This window comes from Gopherus flavomarginatus, chromosome 1 (assembly GCF_025201925.1).
Source record: "Gopherus flavomarginatus isolate rGopFla2 chromosome 1, rGopFla2.mat.asm, whole genome shotgun sequence".
NCBI classification, from domain to species: Eukaryota; Metazoa; Chordata; order Testudines; family Testudinidae; genus Gopherus; species Gopherus flavomarginatus.
In genome coordinates, this window is record NC_066617.1 from 87,478,476 (window position 1) to 87,502,866 (window position 24,391).

General features: G+C 42.3%; 1 protein-coding gene across 1 annotated transcript in view; it reads left to right on the plus strand.

Moving 5' to 3' along the window:
- The first annotated feature begins 539 nt into the window (after nt 1–539).
- PLXNC1 (plexin C1) overlaps nt 540–24,391 on the plus strand; it is a 94,958-nt gene continuing 71,106 nt past the window's right edge. The window contains exons 1-5 of the mRNA XM_050934170.1: nt 540–2,585; nt 11,440–11,568; nt 14,071–14,205; nt 15,874–15,974; nt 23,631–23,745. Of these exons, the coding sequence (XP_050790127.1) occupies nt 1,590–2,585; nt 11,440–11,568; nt 14,071–14,205; nt 15,874–15,974; nt 23,631–23,745 (1,476 nt within the window). The 5' untranslated portion in view covers nt 540–1,589. The remainder of the gene's footprint in view (nt 2,586–11,439; nt 11,569–14,070; nt 14,206–15,873; nt 15,975–23,630; nt 23,746–24,391) is intronic.

Genomic DNA, 24,391 nt, shown 5'->3' on the forward strand with positions numbered 1-24,391 from the left:
CTGCCTTCGCCAGCCGCTGGGCCTCAGGCTGCAGCCAAAGGGCTTTGGGTTGGGCTCTGGCTGTGCAGCAGTGGGTGCTGGCCCCCATTGCACCCTCTGGCCCTTCACCCACCCAGCCCATTGCCCCTGGGCCCCACTGCCTCCTTCAGCCCCCACCCAGCCCCTCCCCTGGCCCCCTATTAATTCCCCCCATGGTCCCTGGCCCCTGCTGCCTCCTTGCTCACTTCCCCATCCAGGGCTTAATTTATCCCCAGATTTGCCGTGACTGAGTAAGTCTGCTGTGAAAAGTTATATTTGTATGTTGATATCACTTTTCACAGCAGACTTAGCAACTAGCTGGGAGGCTGTGAAAAGTGATATTAATATACAGCAAAAAGAACAGGAGTATTTGTGGCACCTTAGAGACTAACAAATTTATTTCAGCATAAGCTTTCGTGGGCTACAGCTCACTTCTTCGAATGCATAGAATGGTATCACTTTTCACAGCAGCAGACTTACTAGCTAGCAAGTCTAAAAAGAACAACCAGCCAAAAAAGCAAAAGAAACAACAACAAAAAGGGACAAGAACATGAAAAACACATTATTTGTTTCTATTCTGTGTAGGTTCAGTAAAGAATAGACAACTATACATTATTTTTATTATTGAGTCTGCACAAATAAAATCCTTATATAAAGAAATTACACTGGATATGTATATGTGCATATTGATTTGTTTTTCCTAAAGTTAATTAAGTATTTTAAGAAAAAATGTCAAAGCCATTGCCAGCAAAAGTTGGTTGTTGCACTCTGAGGCCACCAAAAAATGTGTTGTGAGATCCCCGATGGATCTCTATAATAAAGATGAGATGATTAAAGTCACACTCTGTACTGGCCAGGGCTACAGTCCCATCTATGCTGGAAAATCAACTGCGTGGGGGGCTCCTTGTTCCAATATTTCCCCTCCCCCCCAGAGGTTTAAAACCTGTGTCAGCCTGGCAGTCCAAATTAGGGTGACCAGGTGTCCCTATATTGTCAAGACCATTCTGATACTAGTCTCTTTGTTTTATATATGCAACTATACCCCCTTTCCCTCCACCTCCCGCCCCAAACTCCCCATTTTCCACCCTTGCTATCTGGTCACCTTAGTCTAAGGGGGCCCCAGACATGCTCTCCTGGCACCTGCAAGAACCCTGCCAAAGGCTGCATGTTGCACAGGGGCGCTTTGTGCCCATCTAGGCTGAGAGGCTGTCCGATGTTTCATTGACAGCAGGAGCCCAGCGCTGGTTTTGCGGCGTACCCAGGAACAAAGCTGGGCAGATGGCGTTGCGGCCTCAGCCCGCTGGATCCTGGAGGGCACAGGGCGTGGGGTGGCTGGGGAAGGAAACTTGCGCAACAGCAAAGTGCAAGAGCAAGTATAAGGCCCAAACCCCCACCCAGGAGCCCAGCCCAGCCCAGCCTCCCGGAGAGGAACTTCCCATCGCCGCAGCCAGACGGAGGAAGCCGGGGCTGAACAGCACAGCGCCTCTCCCGCCCCGCAGCACAGCATGGGGCACCTCCCGCCGCCAGGCAGCTAGAGCAGCCGCGGAGCCGATCGAGGATTGGCCGTGCCCATGGGGCCGTGCAGGAGGAAGGATCCGCAGCGCCCCGGCTCCGCCGCGCCCCCGCTGCCCTGGGCGCTGCTGATCGCCCTGGTTGGGGCCGGGGTCGTCGTGTGCCAGCCGCGATTCACCCTGCCCGTGCGCATCGACAACATCGCGGCGAGCGGGGACAGCCTCCTGCTGGCGGGCGGCAACTGCCTCTACAAACTGCACCCGTCCCTGGCCCGGCCGCCCTCCGCGCGGCTGCACCTGGCGCACGCGGGGGCGCAGGACTGCGCGCAGCCGGCGGGCACCCACAACAAGCTACTGCTGCCCGACCTAGAGGGCGGCCGCCTGCTCACCGGCTGGACCCTGCACGGCGGCAGCTGCCAGGTGCGGCTCCTGGGCAACCTGACGGCGCTGTTGAACGAGAGCGAGGTGGTGAGCTGCCTGCCGCAGGGCTCCACCACCGGGGTGCTCTTCGCGCCGCAGCGGGGCCCCCGCTTGCTGGCGCTGGCCACCACTTACTGGCTGACCGAGAAACCTCCTGAGTGCGCTCCCTCGGCCTCGGACGCTGACACGGTGCTCACCATGCGCAACCTGTGGGACCTGCGCCTGACCAAGGGGGATTCAGCGACGCTGAAGCGCGCCGGAGAGAACCCGCTGCACTTCGTGGACGCCTTCCTGTGGGGCGAGCACCTCTTCTTCCCCTACTACCCCTTAACCCCGGCGGGCCTCCCGGCGGCGGAGCTGCCCAGCGTGGCCGTGCTGAAGTCCACGGTGGCCATCCCCAGTCTCGTCGGCGAGCTGCGCCTGGACTGCGGCGCGCGCAGCACCCTCCTCTCCTCCAGCCTCCTGGAGCAGGCGGGCTTGTGGGCCGGGGTCTTCAGCGCCGGGCCGGGCGAGCGGCGCTGGGACTCCACCGCGCTCTGCATCTTCGACACGCGGGACATGAAGCAGGTGGCCGGGCAGTGGAAGGAGACATACAGTTGCAGCTTGTTAGACGAAATCAATAAAAATCGCCATTGCGTGAGTCTCCCCTTCACTTCGGTTAAGCTTGTTGCCCGCGGAGAAATAGATCGGCTGGCCCCAGTCAAAATCCCCGTCTGAGAGCCCCTGAGCTTCAGGGGAATTCTGGTCCGGAGCCGGCACCCAGGGACCTGGCTCCCCAGAAGGCATAGAGAGAGCTTTATATTTTAAAAGCCATGTGTGCTGGCTGGTAGATAGACTCATTCCCCTCTACAGATGTGGGAAGACAGACATGTTTACGGTTACATCTCAAATGAGGGTTAGACCCAGGATTGCAGTTTGGGAGACCTTGCTTCAAATCCTCCTACATCCTGTTGCCATCTAGACATGCTTCCTCCACCCGACCGCCTAGTGCACCATGCACATCTCGGGGGCTGTATAAATAATAACAATAATGAATACTAAATATTAGGGCTGTCAATCACAGTTAACCCACACACTTAACTCAGAAACATTAATCGATTAATGATGCTTATAACAATAGAATACCAATTAAAATGTATTCAATATTTTGGATGTTTTTCTATATTTTCAATATTGATTTCAATTACAGCACAGAATACAAAGTGCTCAGTGTTCACTTTATATTATTATTTTTATTACAAATATGCACTGTAAAATGATAGAAGAAATAGTATTTTTCAGTTCACCTCATACAAGTCCTGAAGTGCAATCTCTTTATCTTGAAAGTATAACTTACAAATGCAGATTTATTTATTTTTGGTTACGTAACTGCACTCAAAAACAAAACAGTGTAAAACTTCAGAGCCTACAAGTCCAATCAGTCCTACTTCTTGTTCTGCCAATAGCTAAGACAAACAAGTTTGTTTACATGTCAGGAGATTCTGCTGCTGGCTTCTTAGTTACAGTGTCACCTGAAAGTGAGAACAGGCAAAAGAAACAACAACAAAAAAGACAAGAACATAATCTGTAAAGAGTGCTCTGGTTTCTGGCAGACCCAAGCATTCTGCAGTTTAACCCCCTGCCCCTTCTCAATTAGGACAGCCTTGTCCAGTAATGGATGGAATACTTGGGAAACTGCATGAGAAGAGGTTTCTTCCCTGAAACACTCTTGAGATCTTTTCAAATAAAAGCTGCAATATAAAAATAGCTAGTCACATCAAATAAGATTAAAAATCTGTCCCCTTCCAAGTGGAATCATAAGATTAGGTGGGTGAAATCCTGGCTGTATTGAAATCAGTGGCAAAACTCCCATTGATTTCTATGGAGCCAGGATTTCACCTTCTGTTTTCAGATACCTCGAGCATAAGGGTGATTTTCTTTTTTGGTGGTTTGGGTTCTGTAGTTTCTGCATTGGAGTGTTGCTCTTTTAAGACTTCCGAAAGCATGCTCTACACCTTGTCCCTCTCAGATTTTGGAAGGCACTTCAGATTCTTAAACCTTGGGTCAAGTGCTGTAGCTATCTTTAGAAATCTCACATTGGTATCTTCTTTGTGTTTTGTGAAATCTGCAGTGAAAGTGTTCTTAAAATGAACAGCATGTGCTGGGTCATCACCTGAGACTGCCATAACATGAAATATATGGCAGAATGTGGGTAAAACAGAGCAGGGGTCATACAGTTCTCCCCCAAGGAGTTCAGTCACAAATTTAATTAACACATTTTTTTTTAGTGAGCGTTATCAGCATGGAAACATGTCCTCTGGAATGATGGCCAAAGCATGAAGGGGCATACGAATATTTAGTATAGCTGGCACATAAATACCTTGCAGTGCTGGCTACAGAAGTTCCATGCAAATGCCTGCTCTCACCTTGTGGTGACATTGTTAATAAGAAGAGGGCAACATTATCTCCTGTAAATGTAAACAAACTTGTTTGTCTTAGCAATTGGCTGAACAAAAAGTAGGACTAAGTGGACTTGTAGGCTCTGAAGTTTTTCATTGTTTTGTTTTTGAGTGAAGTTATATAACAAAAAAATCTACATTTGTAAGTTTCACTTTCATGACAAAGAGATTGCGCTACAGTACTTGTATGAGGTGAATTGAAAAATACTATTTCTTTGGTTTATCATTTTTTCACTGCAAATATTTGTAATAAAAAAATACAAAGTGAGCACTGTACACTTTGTACTCTATGTTGTAACTTAAATCAATATATTTGAAAATGTATAAAAATATCCAAAAAATATTTAATAAAATTCAATTGGTATTCTATTGTTTAACAGTGCAGTTAAAACTGCCATTAATTGCAAATAATTTTTTTAATCGGGATTAATTTTTTTGAGTTAATTGTGTGAGTTAACTGCGATTAATTAACATCCCTAATGATAATTCATGTTCATTATACACATTTGCAGGAAAGACACAGAAACAAAATCAATTCCATTTTAAAAAGTCATTTTACAAGCATGAAAGGCTAGGATAGGTAAACATAACACATGTGCTCACTTCATGCATGCATGCTTCATCTTCCAGATATTTCTACTCGCATTCTTCTGTCATCTTCCCTCAAAAAAGTGCAAGGTGGTTCACTTGTATAATGTGATGCCCCTTCAAGTCAAAAGTGTGCATGGCTTTGGAATCTTCCGAAAAATAATGCACAACTTGTCATTCAATATGCAAAACTTAAAAAAAAAAACCCTATAGAAATCGATAGAGCTTTTGGGCACAAAGAAGCACCATGTATCCCAGAACATCAACTGTGCATCTTAAAAAATGTGTAGAAATGCAGCAGGTAGTTGGCGATGTGTATGCTTTACATTCCAGATCTTTTAAAGATAGGGTCCAGGCCTATTACCACTGCCTGGAAGAATTGGAGCTCTGAGCAACTCTTGTGGCTGATGAACTCATCTGAACATAACCCTGCCTTTTGCCAGCCTCCCTTAAAAAATGCCCTTTTAAAAAAATATTGCAAATCCCGGTCCTCTTGACCATGTTCTAAATCAGTGATGTGTGGTATGGTCCAGGCCAATGTACATAGATCCATCATGTTGGCTCTCTGCTGTGGTTCAGGATACTACATTTTGGTATTGGGAGTGCAGCGCTCAGCAAGAGCGTATGGTGACATGCCACAGCTTTGTGACAGCACTGTTTTTCTGACTGATTTGTGTGGGAATCTCCTCCTTGTTCACATTCATGTTGCTGCTTGCACTTCCTGAATGTTGCCTCTGCATTGTGGTTCTGAGTGACATGCAGAGGGTCTGTATTGCTAGGGGTATATGCATACTGGAACATCTGTATTCCTGCATTTCATGGGACAATGGTTTGGAGATTCCACTAGAAACTTCATCCTGAAAGGTACTGAGCACTCTGGCCCTGATTTAGCAAAGCACTTAAGCATGTGCTTAACTTTAAATGCACCAATAATCCTGTTGATTTGAAATGAGCTATTCGTGTTTAAAATTAAGCATAAGTTTTAATGCTTTACTGGATTGAAACCAGAGGGAGTGCGTGTGTGGGTGTGATTTGATACAATATTGCTACTGAGGTCAAAAAGAACTTGTGCTTTTGTTTTAGCAATGGATTTAAGTGTAGCATTCCAGACAAGTACGTTTAAAATCTGTCTCCACCAGCTTTATTTCAAAACATGTAATACTCCAATGCTCATTGGCCATATGTTGCATTTTTGCTTATGAGACTGGACCAATTATGCTATGATTTCATACAGTGGGGTTTGCACATGGCATTTTGTCTTAGGTTGCTACATTTATTGCAATATAGAATATATACACAATTTATAGCTATCTGATGTGGAATTCCCAGCAACTCATGACCCATAGTTAGCATTGAGGGGAGCAAGGGGACAGAACGATACCTCAAACAGAATTTTATAGTTTTGTAATTTTTTTTCTTCTCCTTGCTTTTCTCTGATCCAAATTTCTCTTGCCTTAATTTTGGGTATATCAAATTATAAATAGAGCTGAAATATATGTCTTAATGGACCCTGCAATAGAAATTACGTGCAGATGAGCACAATTTTTTCTCAAATTAATGACTGCTTTTCCCATTGAGAAATCACTAAATTCAATCTGAATTTGTTTTCAGAAATTTGGCTGCCTACCAGTGAGCATTTTTGGATGCCTACAATTCTGCAATGGAAGCTCCATGGCTAAAATACATGAGGAATACTTGTTCCAATGCCCTTTGAAGTCAATGAGAGTCTTTCCTTTCAGTGGGCTTTGGGCCTGCCCTGTGGGAACTACTGGAATATTATACATGACTCTGTAAATAGGGAGAGTGGCTTAATCTAGATGAATGTTCAGAATCAATTTAGCTTAGGCAAGAAACTCTGTTCTGAGATTTATCTGTGACTGTTCTAGGTGGAAAGCAGTTGCTAAGTAATCATTGCAAGGGAGTGAACATATAAAAGCGAGAGTCTACTCGCTACCTGCTTGATGTATTGCAAAACTAAAATAGGGCCTATTTTGCGGGGCCAAAAAGGAATGAAGAGTTATGGGCCAGGTCCTCAGTTGGTGTAAATAGGTGCAATTCCAGTGAAGTTAGTAGAGCTGTGTCCATTTACACCGGCTAAGGATCTGGCTTTGTATCTTTACTTACTGAGCAGCTGCAGTAAGTTTGGAGCTGTACAGACAGGAAAACACAGTGCTTTCCCCAAGGAGCTTGCACTCTAAAACATTTAAATAAAATCAAGACAGAACAGAGAGGCATGAATTTAGCAGTCGCAGCTGTACTCAAAGTGGAAGAAATCTAGATGTAAATTATAGAACATGTATAAGTAATTTCATGCAAAGGGTCATAAACAGGATACATTACAAGATGAGGTGGTTGTAACACAGTCTAAATTAATCCAGGAAACATCTGGGTTTGTTTGTGAAAATGAAGGAGATTGAGGAGTGGAGAATAAAGCAGAAAAGTGGACTTTCAAGAACTGGAGAGAGCAACCATGTTGGACAGAATGGTCTTTTCTGGGTACATTTCTTGTGTTCTTATGGATCTTGGAAGTTGTGCCAAGGCCCCGGGTGGCCACATTGAGATTGCTCAGTTAGGGCAAACTGCAAAGAATGGGGCAAACAATCCCCAAAATTGGTGGTTATTCTAATACTTAGATTCACCGAGCCAGCAACAGAAAAGCTTCTGCAATACCTTACTGGTTATTACCCAGAAGCCAGAAATACAGTTCCCTTAAAACAATCCACCTTTGAGCTCCTACCCAGACAGCCTAGTCAAATATGATGAGGATTAGTGAAAACCTTTTTCATCGTATATAAAAAGTGCTATCAGGTCAATGAATATTTCAGATCTTACCCAAATACAAACTTAATGCCAATTTTTATTAACTAAACTAAAATGTATTAAAAAAGAAAAGAGAGTGAGTATGGGTTAAAAGATCATTATACATACAGATATGAATAAAGTTCTACGGTCAGTTCATAGTAGAGATGGCGAGCTTCAGAGTTGTAAAAAGTTCTTTCAGAATTAGTTCTATAAGTTATAGTCCAATGTCAGTGTGACCCAGTTTGGAGCTGGGGACCTCAGTCTTGCAACTCAAACTTCTCCTGATGAAGCTTAAGCAGATCTGAGATGATAGGACCAGGGCCCTAGGGTTCTTTTTAGAGTTATCTAGTAGCCTCTTGACAGTGTGCAGTCCTTGGGTGAACAATAGTGTCTTTGATGTAACCGCCTATGTCCTAAGAACCACCAGTGATTAGCTGCATGGATTAATAAAAAGCAATTGCCCATCTCCTTCCATTTACAGATAGTTTCCACAAACTTCAAAGAGAAATAAAGTCAATGATATTACAACATTCACAGTTTACCTAAATATTAACATCTCCTTTTGATCTTTGAATTAACAGAATACAGCGATAGACAGGAACCATTTGGTTACACTGTCAACCTCAAACACAATCATTATCTACTAATATGTCTCTAAAAGTTGAATCTGAGTCAATTAGCCTACTAATTGTGTATCCCTTTCTGACCCTATGTCACAGAAGTGTTCTGGAATATAGGAACATGGAAGGGAGGAGAAGTATGACCAATGAAGCATAGAGGAAGCTCCAACTGTAAATACATTTTTAGGGCTGAATCAAGATTGGTTTTACTTATGAAAGGAAAAGCCTGGGAAGACCCTGCACTGCTGTAACCCATTTAGTCACAGTGGAATAAGTAAAAGGGCTGGTTAAAAAACTAAATCCATGTGAATAAAGGATGAGAAGGATGAAAGGAACAGCAGCTGCACCTCAAAGGGAGGGGACAAGATAGGAAATAGGCTATAAAAGAGTGACGGCAATTTTTTTTGTTTTGATGGCCCACCAAACCTTTCACCATCCATGTAAGCTTAATATTATAGTGCCCCTCCATCTAGCAAGGAGAATTGGGGTAATGTTTTCTCAAACTTGTTAGGGTTGCTTCTTCAGTCAGAAAGAGAGGATGCTAAAGAATGGCACCACTCATCTACTAGTATATAAGTTAAAATAAAACTCAGTCACTATAGTGTTTCGGTGTCTAGGTAGTTCCTCCTTCCTTCCAGGATCTAACTGTGCAGCTTCTGCAAGACACCTTGGGTGCTTGTCTTCCTTTCACTCCTGCCAGGGGTGAAAGTAAAATTCAGCTCTTACCAGCACGGGGTCAGCTCTGCCCCCTGCCGCCCCGGAAGGGATGGGGCCTTGAGTGGAAGGGTTGGGGCTGGGGGTCAACATACCCTAGCCAGCCCATCTGCGCTGCCTGATCTGTGCAACATGGGGCTCCAGTGGTGATTTAAAGGACCTGGGTCTCCGGCCGCAGCAGCAGCGACCGGAGACCCAGGCCCTTTTAAATCGTGGCCCCAGGGGCCACAAAAGGGGCAGCGACATTAACGTGCTGCCATGGCAGCGCTTTAAAGTCAGTGGTATGGGCTGGTATCGGCAGCCACTTTTTACCGGTACACCATATCAGCCCGTACCACCTTACTTTCACCCCTGACTCCTGCACAACATTCCCTGAAAAAATCGTAATGTTCCCATAAATCCAATCTTGGAACAGTTGGTGACCTCCTTGCTCCTCAGCCTTAACTAAAATTCAGTGTAAGGGCTAATTGTTCAAGTTTGTCTTCCTATGATCTGCTAAAAAAATGAAAAGTCAATTAACTTTTTTTCTTAAAATGCTTGCAATCATATGATATCCTTGTTTAAAACAGAGCACCATTGTACAGAAGTCTCATGCCTAAACTGAGTACTTTACATTTCTGTACTGATGCATCACAATCTCTCTGTGTTTTCCAACCCCTTGAAAAAAATATTTTTTTAATATCAAAGTTAATCAAGTTTTTTTTTCAAATATGCTTTCTACAAACTAATTGAAAGTAACTAATTTAAGTTACAGGAAAATATTTTAATTGAGAGTGGATTTACATTGTAGAAAAATATTCTCTCTCCATCGGAGGAGGGCCTTGTCACTGGACTTGGACTTGGCATGCTCTGTCACAGGTTCACACTGTGAATGTGGGAAGTCATGTCATTCTTCTAAAATCCCCAGTTGTAAAATGAGGAGGATAATGCTTCGCATCTCCCATCCTTTGTCTGTTTATGACCAGACCTTCCAAGGGAGCTAGTTAGGTTCCTGACTTTGATGAAGCTCCATACAGGTGTAGGAATCTGCCTGTGAGGAACAGAGTCCAGGTTTGCTGTTTTAGATTGTAAGCCATTTTGGGCAGAGAATGTCTCTGACTCTGTGTTTCTAAAACATGTAACACAATGGAGCCCCCATCTTGGTTGGGGTCTCTGGACGGCCCTATAATATGATTAATAATAAATTGTACATTTTTGTATGATATAAAAATAATTTTCTAAAGTGATATTGCCCTACATTTTCTTATGCTGCAGTTGCCCAGGCATTTCCATAAATTAATATAGTTTTACAACTCAGCTTCAATGAAGAATTGTGGGTGATGTTTGGAACTGAAATTTCCACAGATATGTTTTGTTTAGACATAGTGGGTCAAACACTATTTTTTGTCTCTGTAGTGTAAATCTTACACTAGTATTTTGACCCAGCCTGTTAATAAAGTAATTAATTTGTTATTAAAATATGTCTTTAATAATATCATATCATAGTTACATCTTCACAGAGTTTTTTAAATTTTTGTTATAGTATTTAGTTATATTTTTATCATGAAGACTGTTACTGGATCTAAATTAAATACAGAAACTTTAGTTGTATGCGTAACAGAGTTATGATGAAGAGGAAAGCAAGGGAATAAACTGTATTTAATGCCTACAATGTCACAAATTGTGTGGCACTTTCTAGTTCTTATGGTATAGCAATATGTTATATAAGATTCAGCTTCCTTTACTGCAAAGCAGGAAACCAAAAAAGGAAGGGTGAAGCACTTCATTTTCTGGCAAGAGAAAAAACAACAATACCTATTTGTTTGAATTTATACCTGTTGTATCCTGGGTAACTGCATTCATTAAAAGAGCCGAGGCTAGTGAACATATGTTTCAGGTCTAAAGCAGGGTTCCATGGACATTATAGACTTTAAAACAGCAGAGCGGCTTTGCAGTATGCTACAGCAGGGGTGGACATGCAGACAATTGGCCAGAGAAGTAGTACCAATAACAGGCTTCGTATCTGGATAGATATCCACAGTGTATCAAGGAACAAATGACTGTAATAATTTAGTATTTATATTTGCATTAAAAAAAGCTAATCTATGATAAACTTACATATTCATTGGGTACTTGATTTTAAGTCAAATCTTTGTCCCATTGAAATCAATGGCTAAACAGGCCAGATTGACAAAAGGACACATCTCTCTGTGCATTTCCAAGAGTATGTTGTGTTGACACCCTGTTGAGAATAGAAATACCTCCAAAAATTGTGGCTCATAAGGGGAGGGCATTTTAGAGTATTGTTGAATAATTTTGTCACATGTTCTTCTCTTGTCTGATTTTCAGCAAAAACTGTTATCACCGGTCAAAAAGTCACCCACCTTGATTCACTCTGATTTATCAGCTGTTTATGCTACTATAGTTTTGAACAAGACAGTTTTGTTTCTGGGAACAAAAGATGGACAGTTACTGAAGGTTAGTGGAATGTGGGATTTGTTCCTAATCAATGTGTTTTAATGAGTAAATGTTTCCTGTGTTCTATTTTATACATTATATTGTAAATTAACATCATCATCCGGTTAGCCCTATATTCTATTTTGTTTGCATTTTAAAGAACTTCAGTATTGTTACTTTCACTTTCTAAACATTCAAATGCACAATTATTGGTTTACAATCCCTTGGTGACAGAGGAACACAGAGCAGGGCTGCCCAGAGGATTCTGGGGGACTGGGACAAAGCAGGGGAGCTGTGGCGCTTGTACTCACCTAGCGGTGGTCCGGGTCTTCGGCAGCATTTCGGTGGTGATGGGGGGCCCTTCAGTCACTCCGCGTCTTTGGCAGCACTGAAGGGCCCCCCACCGCTGAAATGCTGCCGAAGACCCGGACCGCCGCTGGGCCAGGGCTCGCAGGGCCTGGGGCAAATTGCCCCACTTCCCCCCCCCGCATCCGTCCCCCCCCCGGACAGCCCTGACACAGAGAACAAAATAACATCCAGATGAGCTTATATGTCCTGTTTAAAATCCACAAATATATTTCACTAATTAAATAATACCTATAGTCCTTAATTTATTGTTTGTACCACATTTAGTTAGTCTGTGTTTACCAGTGGAGATCAAATATTATTAGATTTCTCTGGTTGTTTTAAAAAAAAAACCACTTTTCTGTGTTGTTTGGTTATCTGTCCATTAGGAACCAAGACCAGACTCATTTTATTAAGGGTGCTGAGCAGTTGACCTTTGCCTGTTTTGAATCAAAAACTTAGAAATGAAAGGCTTCCTATCTCACCGTCAAACCTGGGAGGCAACTCTCTTTTATTTTAGATTTTTTTTCCCCAGAGTTCTGTTAACAGTGCATTTCCTGTCTACACTGCAAAAGATGACTCTTTTTGTTTTTATTAAACAGACAGCTGGAGTAGAGTAGAATACACTATGAAAAACTTTCTCCTGTTTGTTTCCAGGGTGCTGGAGATCAATATTTGATAATTAAATAAAACTGAAGGCTTTCATGTTTCTGTAGCTCAGTGGAGACCATGAACACGTCTCTGTTGCTTAGCCTCGTTTTTGGAAATAAGAAATAAATTCAGGGCAAATTTTGTACTGATGTTAGTTTGTTGATTAGTATAAATATTAAAATATCTTTGGATCCCCTACTCCTTTTACTTTTGTGAGAGGAGAGGCGTAGAAACTTGTGGATTTGGGTTGGGTGAGATATGGAAGAGGAATAGCAACTCACAAGCATCCTCTCATCAATCCCAAAAGCCCCAGGGCAAAGCAACTCCTGGTACTGGAGACAGAGTCAGCAATAACTTGTGTAGGTTCCTTTTCATGCTGTGGAAACTCCCCCTTGAAGGGTAGTCCTGGGAAGCAGAGGTCCAAGGAGCAAAGTCCCTTACAGCTTTACTCACACAAGAGCTGTAGTGTCAAGGGGCTGCAGGGAGTATTGGGATTTGGGTGGCAGTGTGGAAGCATGGAGCCTCTACCCAGATAATTTTTGCCTCTGCGAGTACCCATGGATTTAGGGGGCTGAACCTCTGCCATGAAGCAGAGTAGGGGCCACTCTCCATCTTCTGAGAGAAGAAAGCATAAGATCGGTCTACATTAGTGGTCCCCAAACTGTGGGGCGCACCCCCGTAAAGGGGTGTGGTGGAACATTTGGGGGGCCATGGTGGGACTACCCAGCCATGCTCTGCCCCCAGCTCTGCTCTGGCCCCACCCCCAGCTGTGGTCCCGGCTGCTGGCTGAGACTCTGCCCCTGGTTCTGCCCTCAGTCTCGGTCCCTGGCCTGGCCGCAACTCCGCATGCGGCTCCTGCTGCCAGCCCCAACTACTGCTTGGCCAAGGCTCTGCTCCGAGCCGTGGCCCCACTCCCAGCTCCAGCCCTGGCCCTGGCCTCGGCCCCTGGCTCCCAGCCCAGGTGCAGCTCTGGCCCGAGCCTTGACTCCCTTATCACTATCTGTGCCCTCCTTCTCCCGGGAGCCACGACTCAGCCCCAGCCATGTCTCCTGGGCATGGACGGGTAAGGAGCGGCCCAATGTGAAAGGTTTGGGGACCACTGGTCTACATCTTAGACCTTAGTTTGTACTGTGGACCCCTTCACCCTCCACTCTACCGATAGAAATTGTTACAAACTTCGTATCGCATGGGTATATCTCTCTCTTCCTCCTTGTTTGATGTTGATGTCAGATAGTTATTTAATACTGATAAAAATTACATTATCTACCCTACTCCAAGATCCAGATTCAGTGCAAAATGTATCTAGTTTCTATGCTACAGAAAATATGATCTGATGTTCTTGTCCTCCAACTTTCTGAATTATGAAAACCAGATGCATTTCTGAAGAAATCAGCTCACAATAAGTCCTCTAAGTGGTCTAATGATGTAGCCACTGTCAGAGCATGGAAAGGATTTATGATTCAAATATTAACTGTCTTCTTGTTAATTAAGGGGTTTAGTGGATAATTTTATATCTCATGTTTTTAGGCTATTCTTAACAATAATATGGAACCAAACTGCCCAGAGATTTTGTATGAAATTGAAGAAGAATCTTCTGTTTTTCCCAAACTTGTACTTGACCCAGTGGATAGTGACTACATATATCTGTCATTTGCTAACGAGGTTGGTACAATACTAGATAAAATGATTAAATGATTAACTGCTATCTTGAAGACTTTAATAAGTTTTCTGTTGTTGTATGAGTAGAGCTTTTCATTTGAATTACAATCAAACCTTGATTATCCAAACTGCAGTTAACCAAAGGTTGGCTGCATCCACCAAAGTTTGGCTTTTGATCTGCAGAGCTCATAATAGGCACTGAGAGTAGAGTGTTTTGAACCAGTCACAATTGAACTCAAGCTGCATAGAAGACCTGCTGATAAACAGGTCTCATAAACTCTGTGGGAACAAAGCACTGAGCCAGTGGGCTAGTTCTCTATAATGTACGGCGTTTGGTAGGAGGCTTTGCAGTCTGTACTATTGAATTATGTTAACTCGAGATATGGGTTTGAAATCCTGGCCTTATTGAAGTCAATGGCAAAGCCATTCATTTTGATGGGGCAGGATTTGACCCATGACCTTTATATCTTCCCTTAAGATAAAGTCTGTTCAGTGCCAGTGAAAATCATATTTTTACCCTAAAATCTAGCAGAATGATTACAAATTGTTATAGGCACACCTTGACTTTCAAGGATGGAGAATCTCAAAGTGCAAAAGTTTACTTTTCTAAAAATAGGTCTAGATCTTTAGAAGAAAGAGCTTGATGTTATTTAGTCTTGTTGGAAGAGCAAATTACTATGGAGAAACATTAAGGAATAAATACCTCTCCGAAACCTTGCTTAGGGGCTTAGCAAGATCTTTCATAAAAGGAGACTTCTGATCCTGAGTACAGACTTAAGTTTGTTAGTAAATTCCCCTAATGATCTGAACCCCTAATTATTTCAGACACCTTCAAACAAATTGGGTTCTGTTGTATATATTTGGAATAAGAGTTGATCGAGGATCTGAGCAAAACCACAGTAAACAAAAACAAACAATCTTAATGCCTGAAATACAATTTATAAGCAAATATTTTGAATCAGGAAAATGTTTAGCATTTATAAATAATGTTCATAGTTTTCATTTAAATTATTTCATATTGAAAATGGTTAATTGGAATATTAGAGACAAATTTTCAAATATACATGTATGCACAATAACCTGTTTTTGCACACTAAAATGGAATTTTGAACACATTTCATAATTCCATGCATTAGTACCAGTTTGCTTGTGTAGTTACCCAATGCATACATGCAAATATCTATTTGCATGCACAGATGCATTTTTTACACATGCATTTTTGGATGCACACTCATTGCAACATTTAAAAATTTGATTTTTAAGAGGCAAAAATCCATTCTTTGCTAAACTAGAAGATTCATCATAAACATGCCCCTTTCTATTATACATAATTCACTATGTTACTCCAGTATTTCTCCTGTATCCACTTACGGTAACATGAGATTTTTCAAAAGTTAGAACCTAATAGCTTTCCAGACGAAAATTTACCTTACTTTGCGAGTTAACTAATGAGAAAACTCCACAGATATCCAGTGGATATCTGTTTTTTTAAGTATACCACTTGCTTGCTGTAGATTTTTTTAAAGGCAAAGAATAAACATTCATTTTGTACTGATGTTAGTTTGCTGATTAGTATAAACATTAAAATATCTTTGGATCCCCTACTCCTTTTGCCCTTTTTGAGCAGAGCTAATACGGTTCAGCGTAAGTTATTGCTTTCTGTATTTTTAGGTGAGAAGAATACAGGTTGCAAACTGCAATAAATATGGTTCCTGTAAAGAATGTTTATCTGCAAAGGATCCACACTGTGGATGGTGTTATTTAAGCAAAAGGTATTGTCTGGTATTTTAGACTTTCATACAAAAACATAATTAAATGTTATTTTTTAATAATTCAGGGCTGTATTCAGAATAAACTTAGGCCTGATCTACACTAGGAATTTATATCGTTATAGCTGTCTTTTAGGGGTGTGAAAAATTCACGCCCTGAGAGACATAGCCAAACCAGCCTTACCCTCCCCCGTTTAGTCAGTGCTAGGATGACGGAAAATTTCTTCTGTCAACCTAGATACCACCTCTTAGGGAGATGGATTACCTACACCAACAGGAAAACCCCTTCCATTAGTGTAGGTAATGTCTACACTAAAATGCTACAGTGGCTCAGCTGCAGCAACGCTGCTGTCCGACTGTAGTGTTTTAAGGGTAGACAAGCCCTAAGTGTGTCTTCAGCTATATGGGAATTTTTATGAAGCCCTCTAGCTATAAATATATGACATGTTTACTGTCACATGAGAAGGGTCTCCATGCCTTCCAGGGGCTGTGCTAACCTATGGACATTTAGGATCTCCCTATGAAATTTATGTAGGACTGGTGAGAAGAGTGAATTCTTCTGTTTTAAAAAATCATTTGTTGTATTAAATCATGAACAGGTATCCAGAGACCCTCTTTTTAATGCTAGGCATATATTGTATGTGAAAATATAAATAAAATCCGGAATCTCCTTCAGCAGTTAGGGTTCATTGTATTAGAATTCTTCCCTGATTCTCTATGTAAAATGTTAGGAAGATTTTTCTTCTAGGTTGGTAGGGAATAACTTCCTAAGCATCTCCCATTTTTGCCATTAGTTTTGTTGCTTTGTTTGAAGCTGCATGGGCAGGATTGGCAGACTGCTTTAAATTTTAATCCCATCCAGTGTGTTTTGCATTGATGTTAACAGACTGCTGTTGAAGACCCAGGTATAGGTGGATATTGGTGGACAGTAATCAAATATCTTTTAAATTGTTTTATCCAAGTTGTCTTTTGCTGACCCAGAACAGAAGTTCCACCAAAACTGTATTATTAATGGAGGACAGGTCCATCAGTTTGGAGGCTAGATCCATAATAGCTATTAGCCAAGATGGTCAGGGATGCAACCCAAGGCTCTGGGTGTCCTTAAATCTTTGATTGCCAGAAGCTGTGATTGGACAACAGGGAATGGATCACTCAGTACCCTGTTCTGTTCATTGCCCATGCAGCATCTGGGATGGGCCACTACAAGGTACTGGGCTCAATGTGCCATTGATCTGACCCAGCATGGCTGTTCCTGTTTTTATGTTATTTTGTTATTTATGTTATCCTTATTGAGCTTTTCAGGTTTCAGGTTTTCTATGTGAGAAGTTACACATAGAATAGATAAGAGCTATTAGTCAGTAAATCTCCTGTTAATGAAGGGGAGAGATATCACCAAAAGTTTCCATCCGTTGGAGAGAAAGAAAATCTGCATTTTTAAGAAACCAAATTATTGTAATATACAACCTACTTAACACCCACACAATTTTTCAGTATTAATGAATTTGTTTTTGAAGATTGAGGATGAAAAGTGAATTTTTAGAAAAAGAGGTGGAGATGTTTTTAACAGATGTTTTTATTTAAGTTTCTACATATACACAGGGGCACAGGGCCAGCTCTAGCCATTTCGCCGCCCCAAGCACAGCGGTATGCCGCAGGGGGCGCTCTGCTGGTTGCCGGTCCCGCGGCTCCGGTGGATCTCCCGCAGGCGCCCCTGCGGAGGGTCCGCTGGTCCCGTGGCTCCAGTGGACCTCCCACAGGCGTGCCTGCGGATGCTCCACCGGAGCCGCAGGACCAGCGGACCCTCCACAGGGATGCCTGCGGGAGGTCCACCAGATCCGCCTGCCGCCCTCCCAGCAACTGGCAGAGCGCCCCCCCTCGGCATGCCGCCCCAAGCATGCGCTTGGTGCGCTGGGGCCTGGAGCTGGCCCTGCAGGGCCGGCTCTAGCCATTTCACCGCCCCAAGCATGGCGGCACGCAGCGGGGGGCGCTCTGCCAGTCACCGGTCCCACAGCTCTGGTGGACCTCCCGCCGGCTTGCCTGCGGATGCTCCACCAAAGCCGCGGGACCAGCAGACCCTCCACAGGCACGCCTGCAGGAGGTCCACCGGAGCCACCTGCTGCCCTTCTGGCGACCAGCAGAGCACCCCCATGGCATGCCGCCCCAAGCACGCGCTTGGCGTGCTGGGGCCTGGAGCCGCCCCTGCATATACACTAAAAACAATATACTCTGTAGTACTTCTTTATCATGTGCCAGAAGTCCACTTCTTGTTGTCAGCAGATAAAAGGACAATGCACAACTTGTTCTTTGTACAATAATTTATTCTTATCTGCTCTTTTACTTAAGGATAAATGTTTGTCTTAAACACACTTTCCCTTTATTTGAATAAAACTTATTATCATCTGATTTTAAAGGGATAAAATTATCAGTATTGATTTAATTGATGGTGTTCTGATGTGAAAATGTGTACATCTTGTCACATCTGTATACATGAAACAAAACATTTTTTTCTACTTTTTCATTAAAGAAGGGCTAGTGCATACATTCCCTTCAGTCTGTCAAAACTTTTAATAACAGAATAGAGCGTTTCATCTGGGTTGTATTTAATTTCCACATGTAAATCTGTGCTTAACTGAAGTATGTTGGAATGAATCCAATTGGAGGTGCTAATATTTTTTATGCATTTCACATAGGAAAAGAATACAACACATCTGTGTTCTTTTTCTTATTGAAGAGCACCTAAATTTTCAAATGTACTGCACACTTGCAGCTCCCCTTGACTTCAGTGGGAAATGAGTTGATCAGAACTTTTGAAATCAGGCCACATTTCTTCAGAAAGGGCTGTGCTTTGCACCAGGAAACCAGCATGTTGCAGCAAGACAATAAAGAGATGAAGTACAGTAAACCAAAATGGCTTTTTGGTTAACACAGTGGTAACGTAGGTGAAGGTCCTTTATTGACTTAATCATACAGTAATGAATCTGTACATCTAGATATAGTGCTCTTCATGATATATGAATGAAGTGATGCACATTGTGGAAAGAGATCTTGAACAGAATAAATATTTTGCTTGCTGGTAAAGATGTGACAAATTCTCAATTCTGCATCTGTCTGTACACAAATTCATGCATTTTGCAAATCTCATTGTGAAATTAATTGCAAATACTTAACCTGGACCATGCCACCTTGACTCTGTCAAATCTGCCACCTGCTCTCAGTCATTGCCAGACTCTGTCCTTCTAAACTTGCTCCCGTCTTCAAGATTCCCCAGTCATTCACATCAATTTCTTTGTGTCCTCCCTTGCCTCCATGTCCCATCTCCCTCATATACAGTGCCACTGATCCAGTCCCAGCTCTCTGCCTCCATCATGTCTGGGCTCCAAATATCCTCACCTGCTCACTCTTAATGCATAGCTCTTTCCCTCCCTACTAATTTTCTGAATCTGAATGCAGATAGCTGCTAACTGTCTGCCAGATACCAGTAGCCACTTGTAAGTACCCAATGGATCAAAAAAAGTATGTGGCTTTGTTAGATCCCAATTTATTATTTATACAGTATGGGCTAAGGCCTTGTCTACACTACAAACTGCAGTCATTGCAAGTTATGTCAATGTACAGTTCTCAAAGTTTATGAGTAAACTTGGCTGCTTGTGTTGGTGCTATGTGTACTCACCAGGAGTGCTTGTGTTTATGTAGTGTGATGCACCACGGGTAAGTATCCCAGTGGGCCATGCACCCCGACCTGAGTCACTGCCTTTTGGAACATTTTCTCAGGGTTTTCTGGGATAGTAATGATTCGCCAGGCATTTTGGGAAACTAGGTGTCAAGTTCCCAGCATGCAAGTTTCTCCATTCCATAGTACCTTCAACGTCCCATAATTTTTATGACTTTTTTTTAAAAATGCCACAAACTCGTATGGTACTTTTCAGTGTCTGCTGTCTCTGACACAAGCAGGGAGCCCTCAGAGCTCAACACTAGTCTCATGGCCATTTTAAATACAAACTGCTGACCTTCAGGAAGTACTGCAACAACCAAGATGAGGAAGATGATGATGTCTCTGAGGAGAGTTTGTTGATGGACATAGAAAAACAAAAATTCCAGGTTGTTGTTGGTATTCATGAGCAGCTGCAGATGGTGGAGCACCACTTCTGGGCCCAAGAAACGAGCACTGACTGGTGAGATTGCATTGTAATGCAGGTATGGGATGATGAGCAGTGGCGGCAGAACTTTCAGATGCAAAAGGCCATGTTCCTGAATCTCTGTGCTGAGCTTGCCCCAGCCCTCCAGTGCAGGGACACCAGAATGAGAGGTGCACCAACAGTAGAGAAGAGTGTGGTGATCATGCTCTGGAAGATTGCAATACCAGATTGCTACTGTTCAGTGAAAAATCATTTTGGAGTTGGAAAATCCACAGTGGAGTCCATTGTCATGCAAGTGTGTGGGGCTGTTAATTGTCTCCTGCTATGCAGGACTGTGATTCTTGGCAATGTGCAAGAAATAGTGGATGGATCTGAAGCCATGGAATTCCTGAACTGTGGCGAGGTGATAGATGGAACACATATCCCTATTTTGGCACCAGCCTTCCTTGCTAGTAAGTACAGCAACAGAAAGGGCTACTTTTCTATGGTAATACAAGTGCTAGTGGATAACCAGAGCTGCTTCATTGAAATCAATGCAGGCTGGTAAGGGAAGGTGCATAATGCTCTCATCTTTAAGAACACAGAACGGCTGAGAAAGATGAATGAAGGGATATTTTATTCTGACCAGTGGATTACCTTTGGTGATGTGGAAATGCCAGTAGTGATTCTGGGTGACCTAGCCTACACCTTGCTCCCCTGCCTCACGAAACCATACACCTGCCACCTTGACAGCACCAAGGAAAGATTTAACTACAGGCTCAGTAGGTGCAGAATGACTGTGAAATGTTCTTTGGTAGATTGAAGGGTTATGGATGCTTTATTCACTAGAGATTAGATCTCAGCGAGGAAAAAATCCCAGTGGTTATAGCTGCGTGTTGTATAGGCATCATATACATGAGGCAAAGAGAGAAAAGCTGCCATCAGGATGGAGTGGCTGTCTGCTGAGTTTCAACAACCTGACACCAGGGCTATTTCAGGAGCCCAATGTGGAGCTATGCATTTGAGAGCGGCTTTAAAGATTCCTTTTTACAGTTAGCCACATTAGTGTTCTCTCTTGCTGTCTTGAGAGAGTGTCTCTCTTCTATAGGTAAAAGTATGTATTGTTTTTGTTTTTGCCTGCTGGCATCTATTCCCTTGTGCCTGCTGCAAAGGAATAAATACTGCTGTGCCTGGGGCTTTCCCTGCCACTAGGAGTTGTGTAGCTTGCCATACCTTTATAAATATGGCAGGGTGTTTTCTGACACTCTCTGAATTCTAGGGTGCATGATATGCATTTGTAAGTACTGTTTGATTTCTTGACTGTCACTACGCATTCTGTAATATTTGGTGTGAACTAATAAAGATACTGTGATTCTCTGAAAATAGAACTTCACGGAGTGAGCTGCCAGGGGTGTTTGTCAAGTTAGGCAACTAGGAAAGGGTATTTCAAAAACGTGGGGTATTTCAATTCAGGAAGAGGGCAGGCTTCTGGTCTCTTTCACCCTTGGGCAGTGGAATTTAATATTGTGAGAAGAGCAGTCACTGTTGCAGGGAGAGGGGCATTGTGGGACAGTAGCGGGAGGACTCTTAGGGTTGACTCAGGTCATGCAGTGTCTACAATTGCACTGCATCAGTCAGAGTAGGTTGATCATGGCTCTGCACCGTTCAGGGAGGTGGTTTTATTATATTGCTGTAATGGGATTCTTACTTTGGCTGGAGTCAAATTTGAGTGTAGACGTGCATAAACAGGTCGAGGCAAGGCGACTTATATTTACCTAACGTTGTAGTGTAGACCAGGTCTAAGAATAGGGATATAACAAGATAATCTCACCCTTAAGTAAGTGTGCTTTACTGACATGTCACGCATCATTTCAGTTGGTACTGGGGAGTAATAAGAACTTGGTGTGATAGGGCTCTGTGTGTTATACCTTTCCATTGTCACTGTTTCCTATAAAATCACCTTTCCTTTTAGTACTATGCATGAGCATTAAAGGCCACCTTTCGGGCAGAGAAGGACACATTGTCCAGGGCCTGAAACAAACAGAACTCAGGAAATATCATGTCTTGTTTTTGCCATGTAGATGTTAGAATTTTCTTATTTAAATCACATAAATTAGATATGCTGATAATCCAGAAGAAAGTTTCTCACTCTCAACCCTTCTGGCAAATATCTTTGCCCTAGATATAATTTAAGAGATTCAGTCTTAAACTCATCAGTGTCTTTCTGCTAATATTGTTGAAGCTAGTCTGTCTCCCTCTTTATAAACTGCAAGATACAGTAGATACAGAGTTTTGCATTCCTTCTTTCTTTAACACTGAGCACCTTTCATCAAACTTTTCACTCAGTAGGTCTAATATTACTCTCATGTGCACCCTGTATGATCCTACTGAAGTCAGTATGGTTGCAAGAGTGTACATGAGAGGTGAATTTGTCTCATTTAGTTCAAGTGAAATCTTGTCAACCACATTGTTAATTTCTTGCAGCAAGGTTAGGATCTGAGCATTGTCTGTGAGGGCCTCAGCAGGTTCTGGTGCAACAGGAATTCAGTTTCCTGAGTTAGAGCACACAGATTAGAAAGTGGCCTCTTGCTTGACTCTGTTTGTGCTACCAACACCTTGATTTTTAGGCATCTTATTGGGTGGCGGGGAAGGAGGGGGTTCTCAGTCTTTTATTCATTTTTTTTTTTAGGATAATTCAGTGTTTGTCTAAACATGCTTTCATATAGTGAACCCTGAAAAATCCTATTGACTCCCCTGTCAGGATCTGTTACTTGAGGAATTTTATTAATTAAAGCCCCAAATATGCTTAATTGTAGATATTTAAGTAGTTCCATTTAAGTAAAGTTAATCATATACATAAGTGTTTTCAGGATGGAGGCGCAATATTTTTATTCCATGTGGTTCAAATAAACCAGTTTTGAATAGTTTTGTTATTATTTGCCTCCTGGAAATGAATGCTTTATTAAAACAGTTCAAAAATTCCTAGTTGCTCCTTGGTCTTCTGTCCAAATGTACTTCTGTGCAGTCTGATTTACAGTGTGTATTTTCTACAACAATTTGATATTAATTAAACTTCATGTGCCTACCCCTCCCAGCTCTGATTTAATTTATACTTTAATACTAGCAAAATATATTTTGCTATACCTTGTCAAAGACAGGGGTCTGATCCAAAGCCCAGTAGAGTCAGTGGGAGGAGTCTCATTGGCATCAGTGAGCTTTGGACCAGACTTCAGGCCCCCTAAGACCATCTTAACTCAGATGTGTAAGTGCATTTCTAAACAAAATCCCTTTGACTTCAGAATACTTTGCTGAATCAGGGCCTAAATGCATAAATGACTGCACTGTGTATTTATTTTGAAATGCTAAATACGACTAGAAGATTTGTCTGACTGTTTTCCTATAGCTTTTTGTGGTAGCAACTGGGTTCCTATTAAAAATCAATAAGATACAGAATAAATTAAAGCTCTGCATCTGGTACTGAAGCTCGTATAAAGAGGTATTGACTAGTAAAATTTTGTGTGTGTATATGTGGTATTATTTTTAGGTGCACTTTAAAAGGAAATTGTTCACATTCAGATAACTCAAGGGACTGGGTTAACATTTCACATGAAGCTGATAAATGCCATACAATCCAGATGCGACTCATTGGTAGAAACGAGGTATGTAAAAACAGTTTTATGTGCATTTGTTTGTCATTTTAAATGTACTGTTGCATCACTTACAGGAACTTTCCTCTTTTGGTCACTACACTCCGTAAACCAGCACCTGCTCATCTCAAAAACTGACAAATATAGTGGAGACTTTAACTGGGTGAATTGATAGATATGATAAAGAGGTAAAGGGGGCAATCTGTTTCTCAGCCACAAGATGGGTCATAAGGCCCTGCTTTATTGTGCTGACTCAGTACTTCATTATGCTGCCCAAGGGAATGATTTAGTTATATTGTGACTTTATCACTTACGTTGTCCAGGGAGTATCAATGAAATGCACTAACTGGATTCCAGGTTTTATAAGAAGTCAGACTACAAGGTAGCCTATGCACACAAACACAAACACGATCTTTGAGACTGTGATGCTAGTGTTTGCAAAAACACTGAGATGAAAATGAATAGAGAAAAAAAATCACAGGATCCTAGGAATGAAAAATGGAATATATGTACAGATGGAAGCCCACAGAGAACTTAATAGGGATGAAATCAGTAAGATTCTATAAAAATTGCTCTAATAATTATAATAATATTAATACCTAGCTCCTGCACAGTGCTTTTTGTCAGTAAATCTGACTGCTTTACAAAAGAGGTAAGC